Source organism: Strix aluco, chromosome 3, assembly GCF_031877795.1.
Source record: "Strix aluco isolate bStrAlu1 chromosome 3, bStrAlu1.hap1, whole genome shotgun sequence".
Lineage (NCBI taxonomy): Eukaryota > Metazoa > Chordata > Aves > Strigiformes > Strigidae > Strix > Strix aluco.
The window spans coordinates 35,926,002-35,946,068 of NC_133933.1; the positions used below are offsets into that span (position 1 = coordinate 35,926,002).

Below are 20,067 nucleotides of genomic sequence, written 5' to 3' on the forward strand. Positions count from 1 at the left end.
ACTGAGAACCACTAAAACTCAAAATTGGAAAATTACTTCCTAGCTTTAACTTCCAGTTAGAAACTTTGCTCAACTATCTTAACTAACTTTTTCCAGGCCCTTTGCTCTTGTCCCATGACTCTTGGGGCCTATTTATTACAACTACAGAGGCAAAACCCCTCAGGGGAGATAGTCCATATGCTGGTTCTTGAATTAAGTAAGATATTACCAGTGTGTCTTTTAGTGGTATAAAAGTATGATTTTAAAAAGGGGACCTTACAACCATTTTTACGATACCAACAAGAATTGCTATCAGTCTAGCCTTAGAAATAAAGCCAGTTTTACAGGAGGATGAGGGAAGGGACACTGTGGAATGAAATTATCAAATCCAGTTTAAAATGATTCATTTTGCCAGTTGCTGGAGACACTACAGAGCACTGAACACTACAAAACAAGTTATTGTTAAAAAGCATTCGGGAATCAAACAGTTGTCAGTCCCTGTGGATCAGAGCAGAACTAGTAGTATCTGGGCGAGAGGGTCCGAGCGAGCCGGGGCACGGCCGGCACCCGCAGGGGGAAGGCAGGCGTACTCTGGGCAAGGTGTGCTCCCTGCTTGCCGAGGGCTTCTGCGGGGCGGGCAGAGCGTCGGGCAGCTCTCGTGGGAGACACGGCCCGGGGACAGGTAGCTGAAGAGGGCCACAGCTGCCAGAGCTCCAGGCAAATGTCACTGTCCTCCACCACCATGATCAAACTGAGCATAGGTGGCAAAGCCTGCCCCAGGAATAAGTGGTTTATGTGATAGACACATGGAGCTTTGCAGTGGGACCTTTTCAATGAGCAACAGCTAAGTTCTGGAGGCATCAAAACATATCATTCTGCAACTAGGAATTTACAGACAGCACAGGCCACATGGCTTATTGTTTTTTCTCCTTTTCTCTGTCCCTTCTACCACTGCCCTTTATGAAAAACAGAAGTTAAATGAGAGAAAAGTAGCTTTAATGAAACATTCAGGTTGAGAAATCAAAGTCAGACACTCCAACAACAGGAAGTTTCAAAGCAGTGTTTATAACAGCATGTTGCTGACCTGCAGCATACTTGCTTTTCTTTTTCTTTAAGTTTAAACCATATTATAGTGTGTGCCTTGATTCAACAGCTCGGCACAAAGATAGTATTGTGGCTTTGGTTTAACATGGCAGAATTTCTAGGCATAGAAAAGTGAATTGAACTCAACTCCTGAACAATTTCCTGACTCCTGCAATCAGCGCTGCAACTTTTGTCTTTCCAGTAAATGCATCTGAATTGTTTCCCTGTGCAAATACACTTAAACTTGTTTGTTATTTTATTCTAGGGAGCTGGAGACAGTTTTGTGGGAGCGCTGGCCTTCTACCTGGCTTGCTATCCCAAGCTACCCATGGAGGAAATGATCAGGAAGTCTAACTGTGTTGCATCAGTGAGCGTCCAGGCATCAGGGACACAATCTTCATATCCTTTCAGGAAGGACTTGCCTCAGGACCTTTTCTAATTGACATTGTCTAGCTCAGTGTACTGATTTTATCTTATCCCAGACAGCATTATTCTCCTGACTGCACCGAGGTTCTCCTTTACTGACTGAAACACGAGGAAAGTCTCTTTGCTCCTTATTTGAGAAATCCTATTAGTTCCTGTTCTACAAGTTAGATGGTGAGGGTGGCGGCTCTTTCAGACACAGCACAGCAGGTCTCTCTGGCCCCACACACCACCCCTGGGCTCGTGGCCGTCCCCCACAATGCACTCGACTGAAATACACCGAGTTTACAGCGGAACGTCTGGAGGGTAGTGGCCTCCTGGTAGGATTTTTACTTGATTTTATCAGAACTTCCGATGTGCACTGCCAGCACCTGGAGCAGAGCGTTAGCTTAGAGACTGCAACTTCAGTCCTCAGCTGCAAAGACCAAGGCTGGCATTTGGCTTGTAACAAAGCAGCACACCTCGAGCCCCGGCCGAGCCCTCTGCTCCCTCCTGCCACAGATGCGGGGTGCGGCGCTGCCCTCTGCCAGACTGTGGAAGGTGCTCGAATGGGAAAGAGGACGAGAGTGGTACCAAGGTAAACTTTGAAAAATGTTTCTAGCCATATTGCTCTAAACGTTGGTGAGCTGCTTGAAGAAGAAAAACTTTCAAAAACATCAGGGAACTACATTAGCTAGCTACTTTCCCCATGCTTGACAAAAATCCAGGAGTGAAAAATCCATCCTATTTACCTGCCCTCTTATAGAATACAGCCCTCTTAGCCGTGGTCATAGCTCATCCAAAAGCTCGTCTTACTTCACCAGGTTCCCCTTGCTTCTTCCTTTCCTAGGAAGGAGCTGGTGCAACACTACCCCTCCAAGGAATGACACCAATGCGTGGTCACTACTGTTGAATCTGTGGCTGGTAGGTTAGAAAAACTTGCAATCCTGCCATTGAATTCCTGCTGTGGAAAATGTTAATTTTTATTGCCTTATAAAACAATAGTTCCTTTGAAGATTACAGCCTCTTTCACAATGGAAAACACAGACAATGGGATTTGCTATTTAATTTTTTTTTAATTGAGTACTGTAAAAATAACTCAAAAGATAAATAAATGTTACTGTGATGATCTATGCCCAGACATTAAGAATTTTCTCTCTCTACATTGTTTTATTCACAATGGCCTTCAAATCACAGGAGACGGTGATCCCAGTTCATTTCCTCTCTTTTCAGCCCATGTTGCTCGATTTCTGAATCAGTGTTCACCCCGTCCTCCCCCCAAACAGTCCTCTCTCATGCATAAATCAAGTCCAGTCATTGTTCACATAGAGCGGATTTTTTTCTTCTCCGTGAAGAGGACACGTTGTTTTGCTATAGGGAAAAAAAGAATCTGTTAAGAAGCCTGAAGTGTTAAGATGCAATTCAACAAGCCTACATCCCTCTCTCCTGGCTGCCTTTGCTGCTTAAATGAGTGTGGAGCAACTGACTGGCACAGCGCTGCTGTTAACCAGCTCTGAAGGAGTTTAGAAGTGCTTTCACTTTACCACACGTAATTTTTAGTTCCTAAGAGGTCCATTTTACCTCTGTGAAAATAAGTATCAGGATCTGAGTGGCTGAAAACGTTCAACAGCTGCTCTGTGTGACTATTCTGAGTCACAGCTGCTCGATGTAGGGACAAAAATAGATTCTTACTGCTTTCTACTACTCAACTTCAGAGCCCAAACAACTACAGATGATGAGCTGGATCCAGTCGCTCTCACAGACTGACTGAACTGACGGCTCTCTCGAGGAGGCACAAACTGACCCTGCCTCCAACGCTCTGCAGATGTTAGCAAAGTCAGTTCAGCTACAGGTTAAGCATAGCCAATACATTACTAAAAAAAAAAACAAACAAAAAACAAACCAAACCAACTTAAAAATAAAGCTTTACAATGCCATTTGAAAAGCACCGCTGTTCTGATTGAACTTCATTACATGAATTCCTTTGAAAGCTGCGCAAGAGCAATCCACACAATAACAGAATCTCTGCTTCCACAAGAAAGTTTCGCTTTAAGAAATACTGCAACTTAGTAACACATTCTGTTGCTGCAGTTAGGAGGTAGTGAAACTTGGGCACTACTGCCACTACTTCGCTAAAAAGCTTCATTCTGTGGAGGTCCCAGGTTTTTGAGAAGTACAAAACATAAGGTGAAAATGCATGCCAAGTGAAAATGCTTCCTAACATATTCCTGATGTGAGTTGGTATCTAGACTCAAATTTACTTCCCTTCACACATGCAGCACTTTCTCACATCAATTTCTCACTTGTGTTCTACTACAGGCTACAAAGATCAGAGCTTTTTTTCTTAATTACTTCCAATTTCGTACTTCAACAACCTACTACATGTTCTGCAACAGAAGTGCTACTTAGCCTGAGCTCTCCAATCTCTTCACATTTCCTACAAGTTGCGAAGCTTCTGGAGGATCACTCTGCACAATGTTTCGATGCAGTAGTTGAAACTTTTCTTACTCAAGAAAATAATCCCAGTGATCTCCAATTCCCCTTCTGTATGGAATTCAGGAGAGCCACAACCTCTGGTTGTGCTTTGTTGAGAGCACACTGCTTCTCTGGTGGTTTCTCTCACCTGCCATAAAGCTCCTGTACTGTTAGATCTGAGTATGAAAAGGTTAGTCCTCTAACAAAAACAGAATTATAAGAAAAAATAAGCCTGAACCACGTAACTACTGGCCACGTATTATGTTACCTACTTAGAGCTGCTTAATACATTTCTTTATAGATTTAAATAAGCCTCTTCTACGTTAACTCTGCCATGCCATTTCTAGCATGGTCTGATTTAAATTCCAAGTTTACCCAAATTAAGCTTTTTAACGTTAAATTAAACATTTTAAGGTTAACTGCAGACTGGTTCCTCGCCCGGAAACTTGAGCTCTTAGTCACCTTTCAAAAAGCTTGGTGAGCAAAAGGGAGCTTGGCAAGTGCTATAACCCCCCAACAAATCAGATTCTTAAACTGAGAAAATTTGTGAGGACCAGAGGAACATAGAAGAACCCACAAACTGTCATCTGGAGAGCGGTATCATTTGTGAAGGAGGACAAACTCGTGTTTACTTCTTTAAAAGAGAAAGTCCATTTTGTAAGCAATGGTTAAAATTCATTGTCTAGAGCACCCATGGCAGCTTAACAGAACATTTCTATTGATGCAACTTCATGGCTGCTTGTTGGAGGTAGCACAGTCTAGCAAACCACACAAAGAAACGGAATGAAAGAACTCCTGTGTCACTTTGCTTTGCCACTGACGTGTGGCATGGCTGTCATCAAATACCGATGTGTCGGGTAAGTCATTACTTTGTTTCACTGCCACAATCTGTAAAATGAGGGCAACGTTTACTTCCCACTGGAATGTCATGAAGAACAGCAACTGTACAGTCATCTGAGTATGAAACGTGTTATGACATACTCTGCTTAGATGGGAAAAATCCTGTTATATTCAAATCTTTTACCCCACACCGTCAAGAGAAGCTTATACAAAGCAGGCTGACTTCTTCCCCCAGCTCTTACCAATGGGATCGTATCTCAGCAGGACCAGTTTTTCCTGCAATCGGAGTCTCCTGACGTTGAAGCCATAGCCTGTCTCAGCCGCACTTTTCATCCTCACCAGAATGTATCTAAAGTCACAAGAAACGTCTCTGTGTCAGTGCAGAGGCGCATGGCAATGGCCCACCACATGTCTGCCAGGGCACAGTCAAACGGACAGGCTTTTAGCATAAACAATTTGGCACAATCACATGAGATACTTCATCGCAACTTGATGGATGTTCTGGATGGGAGTGTCAATACTATACGCTAAACTTACAACAAGGAGCCCACTATAAACCATAAGCTCCAGCACTGAGCTTAAGTAACTCCTGAACAGAATACAAGGCCAGAGAGAAGTAGCTCCTCCACAAAACAGTGAGGGGGAAGGAAGAAAAACAGGAAAGAATGAAAGAAAGAGGAAAAAAAAAAAATCAGCATACAGTTGAGTCACTATGGCTTAAAAGATAATGGCAAGAGAGGAAGGATGATGTTCGGGCTGTAGATAAGCCAGTATCACAGACTATCACTTCCACATGCAGAGAGGAACCCGAGCAGATAGGATGGAACAAGAGGCACGCAAAAGGAGAAGCAGGGCCCCTTGGCACCATCCATCCCCCCAGAGACACAGGGCTCAATGTTAACCCGGCCACGGGAACCCCCTCCCCACTGGAGGCCCTCGGTTTGTGTGACGGGCTGGCAGCAGCTGCGGTGCCCCTGGGAGCAGGGAAAGCCAGGAGAGGGAGGAAGCCGCCCCCGTGGCCCCCAGCCTGGAAGCACGCCGAGATGCGCGCAACTTCCCAGACACAGGGCATCTCCTGAAGTTTCAAAAGAAAGGTCAAACCCTTTAACCAGTCCATAAATTATGTCTTTCTCTTCCATTACAATAAAGAGATGGATGCATCTCTGCACGTGGGCATTCAATTCATTTTACTGGATTTTCCTGCTTCTAATACAAAAATGGTCTGTCTTGAAGAGACATCCATTCTTCCCCATTGGCACAGCTCTGACCAGTGCACTTCCCTGAGCTTTCCTTTTCAGCTTTGCAATCTCATTTACTGTCGAGTTCAAAATAAACAGAAAAACACTGGATTCCTGCAGACCAACTGACCAAGCACAGTCTAGCGATTATCCCCAATTATTGTCCTCTCCTGTACACTACTGCAGGTGGGATGTGTAGCACCAGTAACCGCACAGACTCCTTCCCCTAGACCTCACCCACTTCCTCAAAGCTTCTGGGCAGTTTCCCCTTTCTGGGGGAATCAGTGGTATCAGTATGACCAGGCCTTGAAATTCTTGTGCACCACGTATTTGAGGCCAAGCCCCTTCTGAACAGTACACCTTGTTCACCAAACTTGCTGCCTGGTGAAGAAATGTGACTAGGAGCAGAGGCAGAAAAGAACAGGGGAAAGCTACTGGGACATGGGGAGAAAACCCAAGGGGAGCACAGAAGGATAAATAATATAAGGAGATAACATATTCCCCGTGTACATATACACATATAAGGAGATACATATGAGAGAGAGATCGAGGTGCTGGAGCGAGTGCAGAGGAGGACAACGAAGCTGGTGAAAGACCTGGAGAATAAATCTTATGAGGAGTGATTGAAGGAGCTGGGACTGTTCAGTTTGAGGAAGAGAAGGCAAAGGGGAGACCTCATCACTCTCTACAACTACCAAAAGGACATTGTAGAGAGGTTAGTGCTGGTCTCTTCTCACAGGTGATTAGTGACAGAACAAGAGGGAATGGCTTTAAACTGCAACAGGGGAGGTTTAGACTGGACATTAGGAAAAATTTTTCACAGAAAGAGTGGTCAGACAGTGGAACAGGCTGCCCAGGGAGGTGATGGAGTCACCATCCCTGGATGTGTTTAAGGGTCGTTTAGATGAGATGCTGGGGGATATGGTGTAGGGGAGAACTTTGTAGAGTAGGGCTGATGGTTGGACTCGATGATCCCAAGGGTCTTTTCCAACCTGAATGATTCTGTGATTCTATGATATTCCTGAAGTATATTTGGGACTATACAGAGAACAGAGAAAGGAACATCAGGAAATAATGAAAAGGAGAGGGGGGGCGGAAATAATAAATCACTATATTAACATTAGCAACACCATTTTTAAAAGCTACTTTTTCACCTCGTGAAAACATCCTGCTTTGCTGTTTGTTTCTGCAAACAGATAACAGTAGAATGCTGAGATGTCAGACTGCTCTTCCCTGCCAGGCACATACTTGGGAACCACTTAATCTTAATTTCAAACCCTGACAATTGTACAGAAATCCTGTAACAGAAGAATGCCTTCAAACCCAGAAGGTGATTGGTACTGGCTCTGCTGGGGGCTGATTTTAAGAAAGAAAAAAAAAAAAAGAAAAAAAAATCAGAAAGTGTACCAAAGGCCTTAGTTCCCAAGGTTGTGCAGTGCCAAATGTAATACACTTGCACTGAATACAATTGCTGAGAATCAGAAGACAGGAATGTATTCACATAAATACATCTATTGGTTTAGCCCCTTGCATTCATCTAGCTAATTTTCTTACAAATCGCATTCTGGATTTAAGTCATTCTCTCCAGATGATCTTGTCTCCTTGCATCCACACTGTAAGACTACTGGTGTGCTAAAAGTATATATTGCTTCCTTTCCAACCCTTAAAACACATCAGCTTTATTTACAGGTCAAAGGACTGTGACTAAGTTTCTTCCAGAGCCCATAACGTATCTCCTGAGCTGAACTACAGAGCAAATCAAGATGCCCAGAGCACTGACTGTGCCCCATCCGCTCCTCACGTATCAACACAAACATGCTACAACTGGGAAGCACTCTACACCCTGCCTATGAGAAAGGTTCACGGCACCTGCCTAAAGGCCAGCCCACACACAACAAAGGCCCATGCTGTACCTCGGCTTGCCCTCCTCAGCTAAAAAAGTATGAAAGGTAAACAAGAGGAAGATTATGTGGATAATTTATAGCCTCTCTTTAATCACAAAGCACAGAGGCATGCTTCCCCTGCGCTGAGACCTTTGGATATTACAGCTGAGCTCAACGCGACAGCCCATAGGGCAACACCTGCCTTTGCTACAATTTTAGAACCTCAGGGATTTTTCACACCATTTGTACTTACCTGTGAAGAGACACACATGCAGAAGGACAGAGAGGCTGCAGCTAGAACTCAAGGACTGCAATCTTCTGTTATATTAAAAAATTCTAGAGAAGCTTAACATTTTGTAAAGTCACTTAAAGATACAGAGTAGCAGCAGAAATCAGAAACTAGTGAGGAAAACATCACTTACTTCGATTTGCTCTTGGCCACTGTTTTTTGAAGCATGAAGAGGAGGAAAAAAAAGAAGAAACAGTTATAATTTTATCTTGTTTCCTTTATGTGCAAGATATCAAGTTTTCCACTGCCTGCCTCTGCAATAGCCCCAGATACATTGTGCAAAGAGATTTATTGTCACAATGCCCCTCGTCCTTCCATCTACATGCTCCCAGTTGCCTGCTCGTTTTTCCATCATGCCGCCTTTATAAGTGTCTGTGCAAACACAGCACCTAGTGCACAGATTGCACTTGCTGCAGCCTCCAGATGTTTTCAATATAAAGCTTCGGTGCTGAATATGAATTCACCAGATGAATACACAGTTAAGGCAGGTATGAACTAACGCTGCGGGCGAAAACAGCAGCCTCGCTCTCCCCTACTTGCTTACGCCCACCCCCACTCCGATTCCTCCCATAGTGCCAACACAAAGGTTTGCAGGGCCATAGGATAAACGAGGCCAGGGAGCTGTTCTCAGATGAGACTAACCATCTTACAAGGCTGGTTTTAGGTCCCCTGATCTAACCTACCATATAGCATGAAATGGGCAGAACTATTTTCTTCTCTCAGCTCAGTGAATTTGAAATAATCATAAATCTACAGCATAAATGAAAAAAAAACCACCAAAATTTTTAAAATTGTTCATCTATAACCTGTCCATGCAATTCTTGTTTAGGCCATCGTGAGCTTCTGACCAACCTCCTCTTGCATCGTTACTTCACCACACCCCAAGCTTATCCAGATACCGCAAACAGCGCATTTCTCACCTCATACTTTCCCCACCACCATCTGACTCCCTCCAGAGACTTCCCATTTTTCCACTCAAGAGCTGAAGCTCCTTCACCTCACTTCTGAGGGCTCACAAGTTTCGCTTCCCTCAGGTTCCCCACCTCAGCCCCTATCCCAGGGGCCAAGCGCTCTGCCAGCGGCACTGCTCACAAACACCCCCTTGGCCTCTCCCACGGGCCCTGCTCTTCTGCCCCACAGAAGCCGCCCTCCCTGGGCGACAGCCCCGTCCCTCCCCGGGGTTACGGAGCCCCAGTCGGCTCCATCTCCTCAGGGGAACGGGGGCGGTGGCAGGCGGGCGGACGGACGGACGGGCAGCCCCGCCGACCCGAGGGCAGGGGACCGGCCGCCTCCCGCCCCGGCCTCGCGCCCTCCAACGGCCGCTCCCTCCCCACGCCCACACGGGCACGAGGCGGCGCGGGGTACGCCGGGAAGGGCCGTCCCGGGGCGACGCGCTGCCTGCCGGGAGGCGCAGGCCCCGCGGCCACAGGAGGTGAAGGGCAGGTCACGCCACTGCCCAGGCCCCCGCCCGCCTCCAAGGCCGGGCCCGCGCCTGCCACCGCCCCCCGCCCCGCCCCGCTCCGCTCCGCTCCGCTCCTCCCTGCACCACTCACACGCCGCCACCGTGAGAAACATAACGCCGGTGCCGGCAGAACCGCCCCGGGGAGCCCCCTCCCCCGCCGCCGCCGCCGCCGCCGCCACTTCCGAGTTGCCCGCCAGAAGCGCTTCCGGGGCGCAGGGGGCGTGGCCGTTGCCTTCCCGCCTGGTGGGGTGCGCTCGGGCTCCGGCCCCGCCCCCTGCGCGCGCGGGGCGTGGCTGGTGTGTGGGCGGGGCGCGGCGACCGTTAACGGCTGCCGGGGGCGGGGTAGTGGCACCGGGGAGGGCTCAGGGTGGGAGCCCGGTGGCTGAGGCCAGCTGGCGGGAAGAGCTGCCTGTGTTCTCCCGAGTGCCGGGGGCCTGGTGCCGGTGCTCTCCACGGGGGCCGAGGCCCGCCCGCGGCCGGCTCCGACAGCCCCCGTGGGCGTGAGGAGGGGCCCGCGCCCCCTGACCGGTAGCGGGTCTGGGTCCTGCGCCACAGCAGCCTCATCCTTCGGCGCACCGGCTAGCGTCTGCCTGCCTGTGTTCCCTTCTGTAGGAAAAAGGGGGTACTGCTATGTGTCAAGGGTCCCCGGGGCATGCAGCAACAAAACCTGTCAGCAGTTATGAGATGATGGGCAAAAGCAGTGGGCAGGGGGGCTCGAGGGGAGCACCAGGGCAAGTTTTCATGTTTTTCTGACCAGTTGGATAATGAGCTGTAAATTCTTACCATCTACAGAATTCACAGAAGCCTCTGGCTTGCTTCTCCTCCCTCTCCCACCAATTAGGTAAACTGTTAATGATGGAATTCAAGTCCTTGAATATTTAGCAATTACTAAGGCAATCAAAATGTCAGCTTGACATATTTAGATGGAAAGCAAGACTTCGAATGTGTAATAACATGCAGTTAATTTGATATTCTACGGCATGAAAACAAATGGCTGACCCTGTAAAAGACTGAAGCAAGATGACATCTCAAGGAAAGCAGTGCTGCTCGTGTCAAGTGTTCACTTGATATGTTGTTCCTTGTTTCAATTCAATTATTTCCAAATATATCCTCTTAATGATACAACATTTCAATCTTTACTATTTGGCCTTCAGAAGTATAAATCTAGTAGTTACATAATCTGCCCATGAATATCAGAGTGAGAACTTGAAAACATTCAGGATGATAAAATGTGAGTGCTGTAAGACTTCTTCTCTTTGATCTGCGTTACTGCCTCAGTCAGAGCACAGACTGAAATGGAATGGGATTGCCAACCTCCTGACTTCACTGCCAGGAATATAAATCAACATTAAAGATGATTTTTAAATGAAATAGCAAGTTAAACATTTGTACAAACACATCATCAAATAGAGGTTATACTGCCTCTTTTTAAACCTCTTGCCTGCTGGCAAAAAGAAAACTGTTCCAGTGACATTTTCTCTGCTCTGCTGTGACAGGGCTGCATAAATATAGACACCGTGGATTAGAATAGACTTCAGCAGTCTTCGACTTCCTTTCTAGCAGCCTCTTCTGCAGACAGTTTTCCATTGCTATGGGTGAAAAACAGGGAGTCTAAAACTGGTATGTATGGCAAGGTGGTGACAGTATAGTACGTCCCTGATGGCAGTAGTCATAGCTAACCTTGGGAAAAGGCATCCTGGCTGGAGGAAGGGAGAGAGAGGCAGGATTTCTGACCCCGACACCGATACAGATTTGCTGTGTGGGCTAGGATAAGTCATGTACTTTGAGATCTTCGATGGCATGTGCAATGCAAATGCAGATTTTTCCTTCAACTTTGCCTAGAGAAAGCAGGGAGTGTGATGAACTGTAATGCCAGCCTAGATAATTCTGATGCTTGCTTAAAGAGAAGTCACTCGTGTCTCCAGCGGAGAAGCTGCTGGTGCCAAACTGATCAGTGTCACTCAGAATCAAACACAGGGTGGGTTTTAATTCAGCTAGAAAAACAACAATTTGTCACGTTATAATCAGACTGATTCTTTCCATTTTTATGCTTTATATTCTGGGCTAAGCCCTCTTTTACCTCCAGGAAGAAAGGAGATGGCTGCTCCTTGCCAAGAAAGTGTGGTCAGGTTGCTGGCACACGCTGGGCAGGCAAGGGGCTTGTGTCCAAGGTTGGCAGGGGTGACGCTTCTTCAAGCACACAGGGCACTTCAAGTCAGTCATCACTTGAAAAAGTCACAGGAAAGGAGAGAGGGGCAGCAGGTGAAATGTCTGCAAGGTAAATATCCTCTTGGCACTATATTTTCTACATGAGTTATTGTCAATTAACGCATACAAAAACCCAGTGCTGGAAACAAGAGAATAACACTCTGAAGCCTGGGAAAAGCTCCACATGTCCTTCCTGGTTTCCCACAAAAAAAATACCAGCAAACAGCAAACTAAGCCAAAAAATGCACACAGCTCGGTGGACATAGTTTTAAAACTGCCAGGCTATTCTCTCTTCTTGCTTTCCCTTTCTCCGTGTGTTACAACTTAGCAGGGTCCTTGCTGTCCGCAGTGTTAAACAAACACTCACGGGCACTATTGTGCAAATCACTCATCCCAGATAACAGATGGATTTTTACATTCTTTCTGCATATCTGCATCCATTATCCCAAGAGGGCCCAGAAGAAAGTGGGCATTAGCTTAATGCAGCTCTGAAAGAGGAACTGTCCAGGTCAGGAGAGCGGGAACGATGGAAAGAGCCATTTCAATTGCTAAATCACTTTGAGCCAGTGACCAAATCCATTTCAGCTGCTGGCCTGTTTGAAGTGAGCTGGTGACGGCCTTTAGCCCAGTTCTTAGGGGTGTCCATGGCACAGTATCAATTTATTTGCTGGCAACCTTGACAGAAAAGGCAGAAAAGTGATGGGCTTGGACGGTTCCCTTCTTACCTCCAGAGCTTAGTCCCCCCAGATCAGATACGGGGCACTCTGGTGTGGTAGGTTAGGGCACAGCTCCATTTTCAGGGTTTTACCTGTTCCCTGCGCATTCCCTACAGAGCATTGGTCTCTGGATCTGTTCCTGGAGCTCCTTTCCCCAGCACTGACGTCATTCATATGTAAGGGGGGAAGAACAAAGACAGCACTCGCCTGTTTTCTTGTGAGATTTTTCAATACCCATTTCCCAATCCCAACGTCCAAAGTAACAACATCCTTTCAAACCGCCCCCTCTTGAAATGCCACGGTAGTCAAACAGCTGCAAATCAGAACACCTTGTAAACAAGTGACTGAAATCCCGTGGGATGCCTGAGGGCTTGGGCACGTCTCAGAGTGATTATAGTTCCTGCTATACAAATTGGAGTCCATGTAGCACAGCTTGTGCCAACTCCGTGCTCTTGCTTTTTATTTTTAGTCTTGTTTGTCAAGGGGGTTCTCATGATAAAAAGAATTGCGTTCTGTATCAGTGATACACAGATAAAATTAGATAGTAGCCGGAAGTGATCGTACGATTAATCCTCCCCACTGAGACTTTTTCCACAGGATTTGGGATCCTGTGGGCCTCAAGGACAGCTTTTCTCTGGGTGAATTTCACCTCCCATCAGCGGGCAGCTGAAAAATTGGACTCGCATGGGATGTATGTGGTGAGACTTATGCAAAGAAATGAATGTCATTGTCATTGCTTATGCCAACAGCTGGGACCATCTGGGACACTAAAGACAACATTGTCTAGATGTGCACAGCTGATCGAAGGTTGTTTTTAGCAAGCCTCTAAACTGTCTTCCCTTTTTGGGGCAACAAAACAAGGATTTTGCCTTCCATGCATGGGGTTTTGTACACAGAGCAGCTTAAGTCATCAGCAGGGCTCAGTCCTGAGACTTTGTAGTCACCCAGACATAAGTCACCCACACTGATGCTGAAGACATTCTTCCTTTCTTTGGAAGAAGAAGCTGCCTACGGGGAGAATGGGATAGAAGGTGCATTAGATAACATCTCTAAAGCAGATCTTCTCTCAGGAGAACACGATCAGTTCTCATTTGTTTTGGCTTTTTTTTCCCCTAAATCTAAACTTTGAATTGCTTTCATTTTTACTACACTGTAAAACAGGGAAGTACAAGAGGTTAACTGGTCCACAAATGCTCTCTATTGCTTAGAAACATGGAGTGCAACCAGGCAGTGTACCTAGTGCACCATCAAAGGAAGGTGGGATTGGTGGCTGTGTAGCACAGAGGGATTTAGCTGTGGTATTGTGGCAAAGAGTGTATCAAAAAGAAAGCTGTGAACCTGCAAGGCCAGTTACTTTTAGGCAGGGTAGGTGAAGGCAAAGGCAGAGGATAATTCTGTAATGTGAGCATGGTGTGACACACATAGAGAATGGAATTATTTCCTCCTATAGCTTATTGGAGAAGAATGGCTCAAGTGCCTGGACATGGTTCGTTTTGTGTCAAAAATCTACTGTGGAATGAATTGGCGTATCAATCCCATCACTTCTTGGCAAGGAAGGTTTCTTTAGCTTTAAGCCAGAGTGATCAGCTCTAAGGGAAAAGGAAACAAGGAGGTTCAAGTGTGGCAAGTGGATGTGGTCCTGCCCATTTTTTAATTCTGGAAAAGAAAAAATATTCTAGAGAACCAGAAGGATAGGGCTTTCTGCATCCCATGGCCTCCCTAAAGACTTTCTCATTTGAAGGAAGTTCATAGGGTTCAAAGCTGTTGCTCAAGTGCTGCTATGAAGTATTGCCTTGATGTCATGCATCATTATAAACAAGTTATTTTTTTATTCAGTGTTTTGGGAAATGATGGGACTGGAACAATACACCCACAGCAGTTCCCTCCCTTATCCCAGCAGGCTCTTTAGTGAGCTACTTATGAGCTGTACCTCACTAACTGATGGTTGTCTGTCTGTCTGTGTCTGGTAATCGTGTGACTCTGGGGAATTTGGAGTAGGAATATTGATGGATTTTATGAAGGGCGGAGAGCTGGGAAGGAGGAGAGGGACATAGATTTGTGGTGTCATGTGGTTTGATGGCTGCTTGATCTGAGTACCCCAGGCTGAGAAGGCCCCAGGGCTTCATCGCTGCAAGCAGTGAATGCATCATCGCTCCTTTTTCTATGCATTTGTGCTTCTGAAGCCAGTCAGTCATTTACACCTGACGGGATAGCAGAAAAACAGAGTTAAGCAGGGCAGTGTTCCGTTCATTTCTGTCTGCTTAGCTCAGGTTCAAGCTAGACCTGGGGTGAAAACTTCTAAAAAATAGGAATCATAAAGGAACAAGTACTAGAAATGAGGTTCAGCAAGAGCATATGTAGAAATCTGAAGTCTTAGACTCTTGCATAAGTGTTTCTGGCTAGTTCCCTAAACTTTTTTTCATCTGCTGTAATCTCCCTAGACCCGTTTTACTTAAAAACATACAAGTAATTTGAAAGTCCTGATGACGCACAATGTGTATGCTGTGACCTTTGCATAGTCTCTGCAAAAAGATTGTCTTTCCTCTTTCTATTTCATAAGCACCGTCCATCTGGCTTTGCCCTGTCACATCCCTGGATATGAAGAAAGAGTCTTCCTCCTGTAGAGGGGAGGCAGCCCATTAGGTTAACAAGATAAGGACTATAGCAGTATTAACAGGTGGCCTGTTGTAAGGGATCTGTGATCACTGAAGGTGTATGTACAGTCCAGTCACCTTTTAGCCCGTGTTAAACTCTTCAGTGCTGTCAAACTACTAGATCAAATAACTTAAACGTAGCTCAAGCTAGCTGGCTGGAAATATTCCCTGTCTGACAAGGAACAGGCTATTTCCCCACATCATTAGATAGACCAAGATATTCTTGAACTGCCCACAAAACAAAGCTAGACTGAATCACATGTTTTTGCCAAAAGTTATCCTACCCAAAGGAACCAGAAAAAACATTCACCTTCCTTTTTTCCCCAACTCTTACAACACAGGTTCTAACCTCAGCATTACAGGAAAAACTGCCCTCCCCAACTGTGAAGATCAGTCAGAGACAAGGTGTTGCTCCCTTAAGGGAACTGATCCTGTAACTCTAGTCCAGTTTTAAGGGTGCCTTGCTATCTAGTCTAACCTCAGTAAGTGTCCAAGGGGCATAGCTGCTTAAGAATCATAGATGTAAATATGATGAAGACCTGGTCCATAGCACCTGACCTTAGTTAGATTCCTGTCCAAACATAATGCCTGCTCACATGACCCAGTCCATACTCCAGATGGAGTGGGAGAAGACTGGTAGGTTGATATTCCCAGCCCTGCCCTGCACTAGCTTCTGATGACCTAGTTCTGGGTAACTGAAGATCTCACCGCTTCCTCAGTACAAAAATACTCTTGCATCATTTTGAAATCATGATGCTCCCATTGAAGAGTGCACATAATCCAATACTGTCTGTAGTGACCTCATGCTTGTATGCAAAATGGTCGTCAGGCCGTTTCACGCTAGCAGTAAAACAGAAGGATTTACTGGAAAGGAATTAAATTTGTTTTTAAAGTGTCTGCAGAGTCAAATCAATTCCAACGGTTTTCTGAGCTGCTGAACAACCAGAGGCAATCATTGCACTTCTCTGTTGCCAGTTGCAGCCTTTTACCTCTTCTAGGCAAGGACTGTCTTCTACTCTGTATTCGTACAGCTGCTAGTTTTGTAGGGTGCCACCCCATCTATCCTCTGCACCAATATGATGGTATTGGTGAGCCTCCACTTGCAGGACAGGCAGCAGGACACCTCCCCAGCTGCCCTCCAGTCTGCGATACCTGTGGGTGCAGGCAAATGCATTCGAGTTCAACATACATCTGATGCCAACTGCATCTGGCAACCGCCCCGGCACTGCAGAGGACTGCCCCAGGATTTCTAGTTATTTATAATTCAGCATCAGATTGGACCCAGTTGCTCCTGGTTAGAGATCTTTTTGCAATAACAAACTAAGATTACATGAAGAGCTTAAAAAAGAATTTCACCCCTCCAGGGCTAAATTACTTCCACTTACATACAACTGTCATATCTTTAAAGGGCAAACCCAGAAAGCTAACACTGAAAAATATAACTCTACAACTGAGATTATCTGCCTGCCCTCTCTAGGCAATCACATCTCATATCTATAAGGTCTTTCATAGCAAAAACCAAAATTCAGGCTAAGTGGATGGAAGATTTATGTACAGAGTAGGAAACAACAGCTTGGGAGGAGGTGTATTTGAATGCTGGAGCCAGTTACAAAGACAAACCTCAAACACCATACGACTGCTTTTACATAGCATCTCACTCATGTCTGGTAAAATCACTCCATGCTCACCCAGACTTTGCAAACTACTAGTCACCAACTGAGAAAGGCATGGTGACGTACATGTTACGGTAGCATCCGGCACTGGCAAACAATCCACTTCCATATGTAGCTCAGGATCCATTCCAGACATTTTATAACTGATGTATTTTTCATGAAATAATAATTGGAAAGCAGGGAGAATAAAAACCCTCTGTACCAACTTACCTGTCCCACAGGAGGTCTCATGCTGATCAACTTACCTTTAGGAAATTTAATTAGGAGCAGAGTTACACAGGAACACAAAGAGGTCACACCTTCTCTACACTTTTTGTGAATATTCCCAATCATATGATGAGAGAGCAGTCATGCTTCACATAGTGCCTGTATTCAGCCCTGATTATATACCTGGATTAATAATGGAAGCACTTAACCCCAGGGGCAAATGGATTTCCTTGAAGAACACAGAAACTATGGGGAGCAGGGGGGAGTTCGATGTGTCAAATGTCAAGATGTGGAGCTGCTTATAGCCCATTGTTTAAAAATTTTCCTATGATTTTAGTCTCTTCAGAAGCCTGGGGGACCCAGGCTTTATTATCAGTTTTCCTCTTACACCCTTTTCAGTGATGGAACAGGAGAAAGTGGAAGGGGAGAAGGGGAGAAAGGAAAGATGAGTAAAAGAAAGAGTAAACATTTTTCACTGTCTTTTTTTTTTTTTTTTTTTAAATCAAGTAATTTACATAGAAAAGTCTATGGGTTTCAGATTTTCATCCAAAAAAGGACAATTTCCATATTTTTTTTTTAGTTCTGCCTATGGAAAATATCCCCCGTTGGGGTTTTTTTGGTGGTTTCTTTTTCCTTCTTTTTATGTGAAGTCAGGACCCAGCACTGCATTGTCTTCAGAGAGCAGCACGCTGAGACCAATGACTAACTGGTACCTTGACAAGAATCCCAGCCCATTCTTCAGCCACAATGGTATCTTACATCTCCAGCTGCTATAAATGCTTGGGTGGCTCTTCCCCAGGACTGGGCTCTGCATGGTCCCTCCCAGGAATGATATGAGAACAGACTTTCAGAGAAATAGCTGAAAGGTCTCCTTCACTGATAGAGTTAAAAAATCACTGCCTGCTTATGTCTCTCTGCAGTTTGCTTCCTTATTCCCATTAAATCTCCTGGTGGAGCTGTCAGACTCTCTGTAAGAGCCTAGATGACCCTCCGGGATGCACACACCTCAAATGCTGCTGTGACCAAATTCTGCCCTACTGCCAGCAAGTCCTCAGAGGTCCTGGTTTTGGCCCTGCATGGAGATGGTCAGATACAGCAGTGATGAGTTCAGTTTACAAGGAGCTGTGTGATTCCTTGGTGAAACACACTCAGCTGTGAGGGGAGGTGAGAGCCACAGCAGGTTGGTCAGTGGTCCTTCCCAAGTGCCAGGCTGCATGGACAGTATGCCCATATGCCAAGGGCTTTAGTAATATGAGAGTAAGCTTAGAAATAGGGCATTCGTGTCGCCCCGCTGCTTATGTTCATATCACATGCAACTATACCCCTTTCAGTAAAATCCCAAGATTTAGAGAGAATGAAATGCTGTAGGCCTTCTGGCTTCCTTCAGTCAGATGCAATTTATCATTTAACCTTTTTAAGCAGATCTACCAGTTGCCAATCTTGGCTTCATTTTCTCATTCTTAGAACTGCTGAGCAGAAAGGTCAAATAGTGTGAAATACAACAAAGAGCAAAGGCCGTTTTATTGATTCTGAGTTTTCTCTTGAGAAAGGGAACAACTTGCAATTGGCGATGCCGTCCAGGATGGGTGGGTTGTGTAAATCTTCCATAACTCTGTGGAGATCTCAGGTGTTAGCCTGAGGATGGAGTATCTGCCTGCTGTGCGTGTTGTTTGCCATTGCTTCCTGCAAGGTTGTCTCTGTTCCAGAAGGACCCCGTAACTCACTGGCTGATCAACAGATATTATGTAGGAGTGGCTGAGATTCTTGAGCAAAATAATGAATTTTCTGGTATGACTGGCTATCCAGAAATCCTGGGTAGTGGGATAGCACACACACAGAGACCATCTTCCAGTGCATTTGCATCCAGGACCCCAGCCACTTTGGAAACATGAGCAATTGACCCATACGCATGGCTCAGAGTTGCCACTGGGGTAATACTGCATCTCTCCAGCCTCTGACTCTCCCACAGGAAATGACACCCATTCAGGCTGAATGAAACAGTCCTGGCAATGGGCTGGTAGCAGCAGCTGAACCATTTTCAAAATCTAGACTAAAATTCCCAAAACAAAGTGGTAATCACCAAGGCTGCATGGCTTTCTTCTAAGCTCATTGGCATCCTCGAGAGGTTTCCCACTGATTTCAGTGAGTTTTGCGGAGGGAGTTTCAGCTAAAACAAAGCATAAAGAGGTTGGGCTGAGGTCTTAACCTCATCACATCCAACCTTAGTTACTTAAAGCCTCATCAACTGCTGTAGTCAGCTAGGGGAACGCGCCGCTTCAAAGAGCAGATGAAATCATATCTCTTTCCATTAGCTGTAGGTTGGCACGAGAACTACAGTTTAGATCTTTTAGTTAAGTGCCTTACATTAGGCAGTCCTCCTGTGTGGTCTCCAGCAGTTCATTTTCTCTGCACCTCTTGGCAGCTCTGAGATAAGGACAGTTACATTTCCCTGTTTGTACCTCTTGGCAGCTCTAAGATAAGGACAGTTTTATCTCCCCATGTGTAAAAAAGTTGGAGGTCTTTGAAAAGAAAGCTTTTAGAAATACACAAAATTATTATACTTCAGCAAAACAAACCCACTGTCAAAGGAATCCACACACATGGATTTCTGTCTTCACCAGTCCCTCTCTTCTTTTCCAGTACAACCACATTACCACATTACCAACTGTCAGTTCTTGAGCGTCCTAACCATTGTTCATTCATATTTATTTCAGCTCCAACTAACATTCAGTCTAGAGGCTAAGAGCTTTCTGCAAGATTGGTTTCAAGTAGATACGCAAAGAAAGGCAGCTGGGCAGCGGGCCTATTTCCCTTCTAGCAGCTTTTGTTATGATTTTAGATGTGAAATCTGCTGATGGGGTGGAGGCTGAACTGATATTCTGAACTGCCTTGTTCACTGATATGAAAACCTCCTCTCTTAAAATGAATCAGACCAAACCCTTATGACATTATCCCATG

General features: G+C 45.6%; 2 protein-coding genes across 4 annotated transcripts in view; one reads left to right on the forward strand and one right to left on the reverse strand.

The window, feature by feature from the left end:
- The window catches only part of RBKS (ribokinase), a 69,888-nt gene extending 67,291 nt beyond the window's left edge, over positions 1-2,597 (forward strand). The window contains exon 8 of the mRNA XM_074818097.1: positions 1,328-2,597. Coding sequence (XP_074674198.1) covers positions 1,328-1,501 — 174 coding nt within the window. The 3' untranslated portion in view covers positions 1,502-2,597. The remainder of the gene's footprint in view (positions 1-1,327) is intronic.
- MRPL33 (mitochondrial ribosomal protein L33) lies at positions 2,521-9,877 on the reverse strand. Of its 3 annotated transcripts, none has more exons than XM_074818098.1 (4): positions 9,743-9,877; positions 8,323-8,341; positions 5,022-5,128; positions 2,521-2,835 (listed from the first exon to the last, which is right to left on the reverse strand). In XM_074818098.1, the coding sequence occupies exons 1-4, from the start codon at positions 9,762-9,764 to the stop codon at positions 2,786-2,788; spliced, it is 198 nt and encodes a 65-aa protein (XP_074674199.1). In that variant the 5' UTR covers positions 9,765-9,877; the 3' UTR covers positions 2,521-2,785. The 3 variants fall into 3 exon arrangements, with proteins under 3 accessions (XP_074674199.1, XP_074674202.1, XP_074674200.1); XM_074818101.1 differs by lacking the exon at positions 9,743-9,877 and adding an exon at positions 8,873-8,947; XM_074818099.1 differs by lacking the exon at positions 8,323-8,341 and having other exon boundaries at positions 5,022-5,147; positions 9,743-9,841.
- Positions 9,878-20,067: the final 10,190 nt, after the last annotated feature.

What these genes read in the sequence shown, in the direction of transcription:
- MRPL33 (XM_074818098.1), bottom strand. Translation starts at nt 9,764, where the DNA reads ATGTTTCTCACGGTGGCGGCGT. An exon ending in GCTGAGATACGATCCCATTG is followed by an intron (nt 2,836 to 5,021) that starts GTAAGAGCTGGG and finishes TTTTCCCTATAG; the next exon opens with CAAAACAACGTGTCCTCTTC.